The sequence below is a fragment of the Plodia interpunctella genome, chromosome Z, assembly GCF_027563975.2.
Source record: "Plodia interpunctella isolate USDA-ARS_2022_Savannah chromosome Z, ilPloInte3.2, whole genome shotgun sequence".
Lineage (NCBI taxonomy): Eukaryota > Metazoa > Arthropoda > Insecta > Lepidoptera > Pyralidae > Plodia > Plodia interpunctella.
In genome coordinates, this window is record NC_071324.2 from 10,007,501 (window position 1) to 10,019,010 (window position 11,510).

Sequence of the window (11,510 nt, forward strand, 5' to 3'; positions counted from 1 at the left end):
ACCTGATGTTATTTTGATGGTAAAACAATATTTTATTATTGTTAACTAAACCACATAAATACCTATCTAGTCAAATTCTACTTAGGAAATTAAATAGTTAAGTAGGCTGGGTAGTGGCGTGTATCGCCTATATTGGATATAGATAGGTATAGCATGTAGCATATAGGTGTATTTTTCATACCTGCCCAAATTTAATGAATGTAAAATGCCTAATACGATAACCGTTTGAGAAACGAATCAATTATTTTACAGGAAAGCCATAAATACATTTTACGATTCACTATGCAGTAACTGGGCCAAATGAACAGTTACACGATAGGGTTATAATTATAGAGACAAAATTCTACTCATATAAATTTATCGGTCATTACCATACCAACAAAGTCAACTTTGTTTCTCGCAACATTACATGAACTATAAGATAATGTTACCTAAGTAGTAAGTATTACGTTTTCTGGATGGAGGTTAAGTTTGTAAAATAGTTAACACTTCGCTGCAGTGCCGACGCGCCCGAGGGTTTTGAATAAACAATGACAAGTAAAAAAGTTAGGTGGAAAACAGCAACAACTCCATTTCAAATTTAATGTTTTACTTAATTATATACAAAATATACGTAGAAAGTATTGTAAAATAAAATAATGCGTTCGCAAATAAAATTCGCATAAATTTTCCTTACCTGGAGTCGAACTTGTGACCATCATCCAGAGTGCCGGTGTAGTGCATGGTGAGCATGTCGCCGTGTTTAGACTTTACAGTACATCCTTCTGGGACGCTTACCACGTCCACCTTCAATTGCTTAACATCTTCGCCGGCCAGAGAGGCCCCCACGAGCGCCAGAACCGCCAGCACGCAGCGTAACGTCATAGTGAAGTTACGAAAAGTTTTCTAGTTTCGAGGAAAGCGTGCGACCCGATAGGCGACTGGAAACTAACTGAACGGGCTCAACAACTTCTGCTCGGATAAAGTTAGCCGACTGCCGTTACTGCACCGCCGGGTGATTGCGCTGTCCTGCTCGAATGGGTTGTGTTCGCTTGATAAAGACTGAGCGGAGTATATTCTGTCACGACGCGTGCGTGGAGGATGACGCGGCGAGTCTCTGTGCCTGCCACGCGAGCGGTGACGTGATGGTCATCCGCCGAGCTGCGTTCCACTTTTTCCAAAACTCGTTACTCGTGAAATATTTTCGATATATTGACTTGACACGTACGCGCAATATGTTACTCGAATGTCATATTAATGTGGTGGTCCCATTTGATACGAAGTCGATGCCACATGGATCATAATTTGCAAAAACGGAATAACTTGAGTTATCGGACAAAGGTCATGATAACTATTAGCATATCATACACTTTTTACTTAGTAACTGTCTTTATTTATATATATAAGTCTATATATAGTTCTAGTTGTAATGTTCTACAGCTTATTTAATTACACAAGCAAGTCGGCGCTTATAGTCTGCTCCATATACCATCACTAATTTATTAATGCTGATCAATTCACGGGAATTGGTTACATATTGATATTAGTTTAATTTGTACACAGCTAGATACATAATACTTACACCAGTAAATCATCAACACATATAATAAAATTCTTCAATTTCAAAGGCCAAATTTGTACATTGGATATTTATTTTTAATTCTTCATGGAATATACTTAGTTACTGATATAGATGACGAAAATATAGTTTTGGAAATATTTGTCTGTCTGTCTGAACGCGCATCACTCGAAATCTACTGGACCGATTTGCTTGAAATTTGTATGTAGGTACCTTATATACCGGGTTAACATTTTAGATACATTTCATCTCGGTAAATGTTCAGGTTTCCGTAGGATAATTGAAAAACTAATTATGAATCAAAAATGCCTCAAAACCCCGGGTTAACATCTTATAGACATTTCATCCCGGAAAATGAGGCGGGTCCTGTAGGATAATTAGATACATTTCATCTCGGTAAATGGTCAGGTTCCCCTAGGATAATTGAAAAACTAATTATGAATCAAAAATTCCTCGGAATCCCGGGTTAATATATTATAGACATGTCATCCCGGGGGTCCTGTAGGAAAATTAAAATAACAATCCACGGAGCCGATTTACTTTAAAATTTTATAGAAAGGTGTAAACAGAATATAAACAAATTGTTTTTATCGATTAAAGTCTAATATGGATATAATGGGCGCAGTATGTATAAAACTCTTCCGTTACTGAGTAACTGACAGATTATAGGTATATGCGATATTGTCAAATGTGCACGAAGATAGCTTCGTGCACATCACACTACGCGAGCTGGACAGGGGCCACTTCCAACTGGTCTACATATTTGAAAATTGTTATAGATTTGTTATCTTACAAAAACTATCACTGCGCGTTGTATAAAACAAAGACTCTTGCCGCTGTAGGTATGTCTGTCTGTCCCTATAGGTATGTGCGTTTCTATAATCTACGTATCTATATGCTATGATCTATAAAACTAAGTACGCGACGGACTTTTTGCGGGGTTTTTAAATAGACAGTGTAGTTCCTGAGGAAGGAATATCGGGATAAAAGTACCCTATGTGTTATTCCAGGTTATATTCTACCTTTCATAATAATCCGCCCTGTAGATTTTGCGTAAGAGAGTAACAAACACAAATACATCCTTAAAAACTTCGCATTTATAAAACTACCTGCGCCCCGGGGCTTCGCTCCCATGGGAATATCGGGATAAAAGTACCCTATATTATTTCAGATGATATTCTACTCGTGTACCAAATTCATAGCAATCCGTCCATGTATATTTTGCGTACTTTAAAAGAGTAACAAAAACACACACATCCTCACAAACTTTCCCATTTATAATATTAGCAGGATTATTATAGGACTAGCTGATGCCCGAGACTTCGTTCGCGTGGCCGATAAATTTTTGGAAAAGAGTCTAAATTATTAGAGAGATAGAAAACTCACCACCACTCAAAGTGAGAATCTCGGCTTCAAGTTCAACAGGAAATGCTCATCAGGCTGAATAACTTTTGTCAAAGCGCCATTTCTATATTTCCTATAGTTTAGCTGGACCATCACTGTTCTCCATTAGGTGTTCCAGTTTTCAAAATAGTTTATACCCTATATATTGCCCTGACTAGGTTATATAGCTATTAAGCTATATAACAAAAAAAAGTCATTCTAATCCGTCCATTACTTTCGGAGACAAAAAAATAAATTTATTTTTTTGCTTTCTATTATTCTTTTTAAGTACCCCCTCTATCCATTTCAGTCAAAAATAAAATGACTATATGTACAGACAATATATTTTACTGTTTTATTATATGTAGTTATAGATAGGATAGGATTAATCTTTCACTGCAAATGTACAATGACATTTGCACTAGCATTCGGAGTGCAGCCAGTCCATATGATAATCTGTAATGTCTGTGATGCATTCTCGGATAATCCGTTTGACCCGTTCAGCGGAATTCGGTATGGATGGATGTAGCTAATGGCCCGAGTTCGAACGTTGACTGATTTAATTGAAATTAGTAACTTGCTTTATATACAAACTATGAAATAGTAAATTTGATTCATAGCCTCTAAGAAGTTTTCACGGCTGGAACGCTCATAATCAAATCACTTACCTGTTCAGAAATTAGGCAATTTTTCACGTCAAATGCTAGCATTTGACGACCTCCGTGGCCTAATGTTCATCTTGCCTGATAGGGGCTCGAAGCCGGGACCCCCAGTGTAGCAGTGCGGCCACTGTTACACTGGGGGTCCCGGCTTCGAGCCCCTATCAGGTCAAGATGGAAAATGAGTCTTAGATGTACATTTATATATGTTATAAAATATACTAGGTACCTTTAAATTTTTAACCAATAACACACGTCTCGAATTTGGTTTGGGGCTTTGGGGCCAACTCAATCTGTGCGATTTGTCCATACATACACCTATATATTTATTTATTTTTATTTATTTCGGAACAACCACTGCCGAGAAGAAATGCCGAAAGAAACTCATTTCAACAGTGTGAGTCCCTATCAAGCCAGAAAGTCTTACATTTAAAAAAAAATATAAATATAGCTCTTATAATGGAACATCTACGAGTACAAAGGTACGCCATTACAGTGGACGGAGTACCTATGGGTTAGCATTTCACTTCTCACTATAAAGTCGATTCGAAGTGAGACACATCGAACACAATCTCATTAAGCTGTGGTTGTCGTTGCGTCCCAATGGCGCACTGTGATTGGTTAGATGTATCTTATGACTTATGATAGACTTGATGGTGAGATTTAAATGGTAAAGTCGCACTACGCACATAAGTCGTGTGTGTAAGTAAAAATGAGAACGTAAAAACCGGTCTCGTCAATTTACAACTCACTCCTACATACCTATATGATCTACATATTGTTCTATAGCTTTGTATCGAAGAACAATTAATTTAGAACAATGGTCCAGTAACAGTTCCCTGAAATTGTTTATTGTTATACAAATTAATTGTCAACAACAAGAGCTAACATATAGAACAATGCTATAAAACTAACTGCGGTCCCTTGACATTGTCTACGTACATAGAGAGAAACAGTGCTTTATGATTTTATATGGGTTTTGGTTGATTTGCCACATCGGTCCATTGGAAGTTTAACCCATGGATTTAGTAAGTACTACGGGTTCTACTAGTTCCATGCATACGTGTTACAGAACTATTAGTAAGTGGGTATGTCGTCATGAGTTGAAAATCTATAAAGAAAAATGTTCAGATCCACTCAGATTTTCCATTTTCCAGAATGAAAAATTATAGAGAATATGTCTCTACTTCCACATTTAGGTTTTTATTTTATACTTACAGGCTGTGCCCGCAACTTCGGAAATTCGTAAAATTCGCAATTTCCCGAATAAAATATATTTACTAATAAAATATGAAAAAACTAATACACTACATAGGTACCTACTTATATACAAATTATGAAAAATCTGATAATTCCCAGATAGGTAACATTCATACCAACCTACTTAGTAAATTAAGTTTTAAGTTATAATTTAAACATTTCACTTTCAAAAACAACACGATAAAAAATAACCTTTGTAAAAGTCATTCGATAATCGTTATAAACATTGATAACAAAATGCATAGATGATTTTTGTTGTCTACGCAGCGACAACGAATGTTCTCACAGTGATGGCACCACAACCTTCGTAAGACTAGAAATGTGTTGAATAATGATAAGTAAGTACCAATTTTAGCCTGTGAATGTCAAATATTGTAGTTATCCAGCAGATAAAGTTAACTGATGTCAACGGCTGTAATGCAGTGTCGCACTTTGCTGAATATTGTGTTGCCATCTCATTCACTTCCAATCGGAAATGATATGAGAATAGAAATGGCTATACAGGGTGACAAAATACCTATTAAGTACATACATTATGCCGGCTTCACACTACGCAATGTTCATGTATTCGGGTCGACGTTTGACATTTGCATTCAAACATTGCGTACCTAGATTTTTGTTTGCTTTTATTAACCGCAATTAAAAACCAGCAATTTATGTATGCCGAATCCGTCAAAGTTCGACGAATTGGGAAGTGATAAGTAACGTTATCTATAAATATAGATCCTTTAAGCGAAGCTTCAATTTTAAATTAACACTTCTAAAATGGGTACTCGTAAAGAGAAACAGTGCACGCGACCGACGTCTACATTTTTGTTGTAACTTGAAACTTCATACAAAAAGCTACCCAATGTAGTTGCCGTATCTTACCACTTCATATGTATACATAGGGTTCATATGTGTACGTAAGGCTTACCATCACCTCTTAATGTCTTAATGGGATCCAGTCGTCCTGGACTAAACAGATTTGCATCGCTTCACAACACGTTGATTAATACTAATGCGATTTATCTCAGGTTTCTAAACTGAACTGCGCTGTATTTGAGTCGCACCATGTATACAGTTGGACAAGTCAGTAGTTTTGAGATGTCTACCTGTGCACTTAAATGTGACTGTTTGCAATTCTTGAATGCATTTTAAGTATTTTTAATATTGTACTTATATCTATTTAAATCATTGTATGCAACAATATTTAAAAATATTTAAGAAACATTTTTTTTTACACGTTAACTGTCAAACTTGGCCTGTGATCGGACTTAGTATAATAATCATTTATTTCAGATTCAATCCATGTTTTAAATAAAATAACATAAGGTAGTATGAGAAGTCGAAATTTGTGTCCTTATTTTGCTTTAATTTTTTTATGTAAGTTGATGCACTGATCACATTGATTCTGTAAAGGTGTTTAGGTAATCTGAAGATAATATCCAACTAAGGTGGTTGTAGGCAATATGCGAAACTTTGATCAATACATACTTTTCCCGATAAAGAATCGTCTCTTAACCATAAATAAAGTCAAAGAAATCATTCTTAGCGCATTTAATTGTGTAGGGTTGTGTTTATTATTTTTACTAATACTTTTAAATACTAAACTATGAGCTGAAAAAAAATAAATAAATAGTGCTTGTATCGTATTAACATAAATGTGCCAGGAGCAAAACTAAAACTTCAATTAGTCGGACAGATAATTTCCATTTGTCGCCACCGCACCGCCTGAAAATAGTGGTATGTTATTTATTTACATAACCATACTATCCATACTCAATTTATGAAGAGAAATTAAAATTATTTGTGTTTTTGTTTGTAATTAACAACTCAAATGCTACTGGACCGATTGTAATGAAATTTGGCACAGAGTCAGACGAAACGTTCAGAAGTAACATAGGCTATTATGTAGGTATACCCGAGTGACACCGGGATCGCTGTTTTAAATATAGTATATATAAATAATAAAATAGTTTTGATACATAAGTGGCGGCCACGCACGACTAGGCACGTAGGTATTGGGTGTACATTAAAAAAAATTAAGTTTTAATTAAATCGTGCAAATTACAGGAACACAGGAACGCTGTCTGTCATAGTCAGAGGACACGACTGACAGCGTCATACTGTCCCTGGACGGCGCTAATTCGCCTTGAGATGAGTCGCGGCGGTGCGCGGTGTTGGTGACCTGCTTTTGAGCTATGCCCAAATAATATCGCGTTATAAATTCTTGATTGGTAGATTCCAGGGTGATTTTCTCATCCTGATAGGTACCTTTGAAACATTGTGCTGTTTCTTTCTTTTTTTTAATTTACTCTAAAGAATTGTAGTACTTCTGGCTAATGCTTTCATGTGACGCTTTGTCTACTTGTTTTAATTTCTCAATTTCATACTTCTGTGTTACCTGTGGGGAATTTTCATTGACCCTCTGTTTCCTACTGTATTTTCTACATTTTTGTTATTTAGCTGTTAGTGGAATATTTTAAATAGTAATAAGTATATACTTTTTGAAACTAAGAAGGAAGGTATGTGATTAATATGTACCTATAGATAAGTGTACCATATCGGATGTCGACACTACCTACCCTAGTCCCACTATAAATATGCGGAAAAGCATAAAATTATGTAAATTCCAGGGTTTAATGTACCAATTGATAGGAGATTGAGTAACAAATACAGGTACTCGTTAGTTCACATTTATGAGTAGGTTAAGGTTTTAGTAGGTTAAGATTTTACATGTACCTAAGGTTTTAGTAACTAATAATCTAAATATGTAGGATAGGGAGCTATAAGGAGTTACGATCCGAGTGAAGTAAAGGTAGAACATAGGTAAACTCCTATTTATATATAACTCACCTATTTATTAATATTTATTGAAATGGTTGGCCTCTCCACCACTTTTCTATTCCATGTTTGTAGTTTTATTTAAGAATTAAATTAGCTCCTAGCTTTTGCGATAAAAGATCCTCAGCTTCGTCAGATCGCTCTTTTAAAAAGAAACATGGAATTTTTAATAACACCGATCTTCCAATAGGTTAGGTATTTCAGGCTTTTCCCAGTTCCCTTGTAAAATGATTCTTCAATGAAGACGGTCTCGTATTAATTACTTCTAAATCTAGAGAATCTAAATGATTAAAAATTCTTTTTAAATTAAAAGTTTTTGTAATAAATATACGCATACTCCAATTGAGAAAAAATATCAAGCGAAATATTTTTTCTATTAGAAGTTGAAGACTATGCTGATAAAACAGGTATTTAATGAGAAAATTTTCGTTCACTCTATCTAGTTATTATATATTTTAGATGCTGTTATAGATAATGAACAATTAATTGGGAAAAATGTATCCCAAGTCGTGGTTGTGTTTGTGTCTTTCTGACTGAGTACTGAATGAAATTTCTAACACATAGAAAAACGTGCATAACACAGATTGATAAATTCACCTGACAGTCCAAATATAATAAATATACAAAAATTTAACAAATAGTAAGATTTCATAGTGATAAATATTTGTCAGGTATATAAAAAAGACTAGACAGACACTCTAGACTGTTAGACACACTGTATTATTATTGCCACAAACCTTAGTTTTATTTTCAAATAGAGAGATGAACACGACCATTGTTCTGGCTTCTCGTGGGAACCACCTCGGTAGAACATTGCATTGCAAATCTTCACACGCACTTTCATTTACCAGTTCGATAAAAGCTAGGTAACTACAGTCGCTATAGTTGCAATAAGTCGCGGTCTCTCGCACATGTATGACTGGAACAAAACTGATGTAAATTACCATAGATGATAGATAATCTTTAGCACCTTTCACATACAACTTTCTTTATTTAGGTCGATTATCAAATCGCTTGTTATACCTATCGGAATTCACGAACCAATAATTATATCGCTAATTGATAACACGGAATATCGAATTTTATACGAAAATGATTATATATTTTATAACAACTCTTCAGTTTCCAATTAAGTACAACCAATATTAAATATGAATTTCAGAGATTAATTGAAATTGAAACATGTTCAAAATGAAATATGGTTTAATAATATTTTTAATCAATTTTATTGCCATTGCCTAAAAAGATTGTTTCTCTAGATTTATATTACTCGTACAGTATCAGATGGACATGCATTTTGAATATCTATTAAAAGTAAGCAAATAAAAGTTAAAACCTAATAAATTCCAGATAAATCCGTTATCGGAGTAATTTTTTTTGTTACCTGGCTACAGATTATTTATTTCTTCGAATGTTCTGGCTAGAGTTCGTTTTATTAGAGTTAGATTCTCGTGGTACATCCCGTTTGACAGGGTCGGGAGTCGGGACTGCAATATTTTAGTTAACAACCAAGATAGAATAAGTAAATATTGAGTAAATAGGTAAGCGAAGAGAAAGTTTATGAAACAAATTTATGAAATGGACCAAACGGTCCGGCGCCGGGTAACACCGCTTGGTGACGACGCAAGTGACAAGAAACTATTAGTTAAAATACATGGTTTTTAAACTGTTTTTATTTGGACTGCGTCATATCATAGCTAAAATTGTAGCATATTTCAAGTATCTTTTTATAATTAGGTTTAGTTTTGGGCCAAAACTTCCTCAGAACTATTGTGGACAACAAATTATAGGTACATTGAATTTATAAAAAATGCTGTATATCATACTTATTGAAATATTATTTTGAAATGTACGTATTACTTTATTATAATTTTTAGTAAAACTAAAACGACAACACACAATTTTAAGAAATAAAAAATACTTGGCATATCAAGTTAATATTATTTCGTCTTTATGTCTCAAAACCATAATTTCAAAGGAATTCTTGGGTGGTATAGGTACTAGTTTCGAACTAAGATCTTTTTATTCTTCTTACTCTTTCTCAACTATTGTTAGTTGAGAGGGAAAAGATGATAATTTTTACGAACCAGCAGTTTCGATGAGGAAATTGTGCCAGGGTGAATAAAGGAGACGTAAAAAGTCGAATCATTTCTGGATTATTTGAGTCCGTGTTACTTATATAATATTAAGAAAACTAAAAAATCCACTTTGTTTTGGTATTATGGAAAGTTTATTGGATTAATGTGGATGTCGAGTATCTCGAAGTATTTATTCAAATTCATTAAGTCCGTTACATTTTATCCTGGTAAGGTGTGCAAATATTATAATGTCAAATTTATAAAATAATAATTTATTTAGTCAAACAAACATAAAAAACGCAAAATTTTCTAAAAACTCATTTTTAAATGGTCATACGCTTATCGCTTGCAGCTGTGCTATTCAGTGCGAGAGATCCGTTGAACTTCAATCACTTTGCTCAGCATCCGAACTCGGAACCCTTCCGTGTAACGAAACGCTCACCGCCCTCGGCTATTTCTGCTTATATATTTAGTATAAAGCTGAGTCTAGATTCGTCAAACCTCTCTGTCATCCTCGTTGTTTCCTGGCTTGTGACGCCCCGAAGCCCGGAAAAATAAACTTTTCGTTTGCGTTTTAGGAATGCCGTTGTTACATGTAACTTTTTTATCCCTTAAATGCATCATATGGCATGCTAAAATAATGGAGGTCCTAGAGATTCGCCAAATAATTTCCTATTCGGTCCGTAGGTACCTTACATTCCGTTTTTCTATCGCTTCCGGCGCTTTGTGATGATGGTTGTTATTCAAAATCTAAAGGGAATGAAACTTAGAACCAATTAATAATATATTACCAAGTAATATATTGCTGATTGGGCGGTCAAATTACGATGGTCAATGAGACTGAGCTTGTACATTTATGAATATACCTAGAGTGAATTTTAATTAATTTTCAGACTTACTTCTGCTATTACGCTGTTATAATTTTACCGTTTATGTTTTGATTATATCAAAGTAATATGTGTTGACTTCATCAGCCCCGGATCGACAAGCTGCCATTGTTATTATGCAAAGTAATGCTTGAGTTTTCCACTTGGCTGGTAAACGCTGAATTGACAATGTATCGCCACACCTCATTTCAACTGGGATTATTCAGTTTACTCCTACCTGCCTTCATGTTTGCAGTATAGGCTGAATAAACGAAACGATAAAAATTAATTAAATTCAAATTAGTTCAGTGTTGCTACAGTCGTGCTCCGCGGGATTTAAAAAATAAATAATGGACAACTTAAGTTTTGTTGTTGATGAGGACCTGCCAGTTGTGTCGCGAGTACATGACGCCAAGTGTGTGGCCGTGTACAGGAGCGGACGGGGATCGCCGACTTCTTCCAGTGAATGTTACATTGATGTATCAGTCCCTGTCTACGGGTAAGTAAGTATTGTTAAACTTACTTTCCAAGTGTTCGTTTTATCTAATATTAATAGAAATGAAGAGATTATTGTTTCATTTACATCGTACTTAAATACAACAAAGCCACTAAAAATGACTAAGTAGTAAAAGCTTTGGCCAACAAATTTTGAGACAAAATTAAGACCTATTTTAAAAATAATAAGTAGTATCGTATCGCTCGTACGTAATAGTGCTCGGTATAGGTATGCATTTTCCTAGAAATGCAATTATCTAGTAGTTAAGTTAAGTAAGTTACGACTAAACGCAATAACCGTACTATTTCAACAATATTTTGTTAGACATGATTTGATGATTATAAACATTTACCTAAAGCATCCTACGTAATCAACTTTTCACTT

At 34.7% G+C, this 11,510-nt stretch overlaps 1 protein-coding gene across 4 annotated transcripts in view; it reads right to left on the minus strand.

The window, feature by feature from the left end:
* Fkbp14 (FK506-binding protein 14) overlaps positions 1–1,113 on the minus strand; it is a 49,470-nt gene extending 48,357 nt beyond the window's left edge. Inside the window, exon 1 of one of the 4 annotated variants that reach the window (XM_053767858.1) lies at positions 677–1,113. In XM_053767858.1, coding sequence (XP_053623833.1) covers positions 677–864 — 188 coding nt within the window. In that variant the 5' untranslated portion in view covers positions 865–1,113. The remainder of the gene's footprint in view (positions 1–676) is intronic. The other 3 variants (XM_053767854.2, XM_053767855.2, XM_053767856.2) reach the window with 3 other exon arrangements.
* Positions 1,114–11,510: the final 10,397 nt, after the last annotated feature.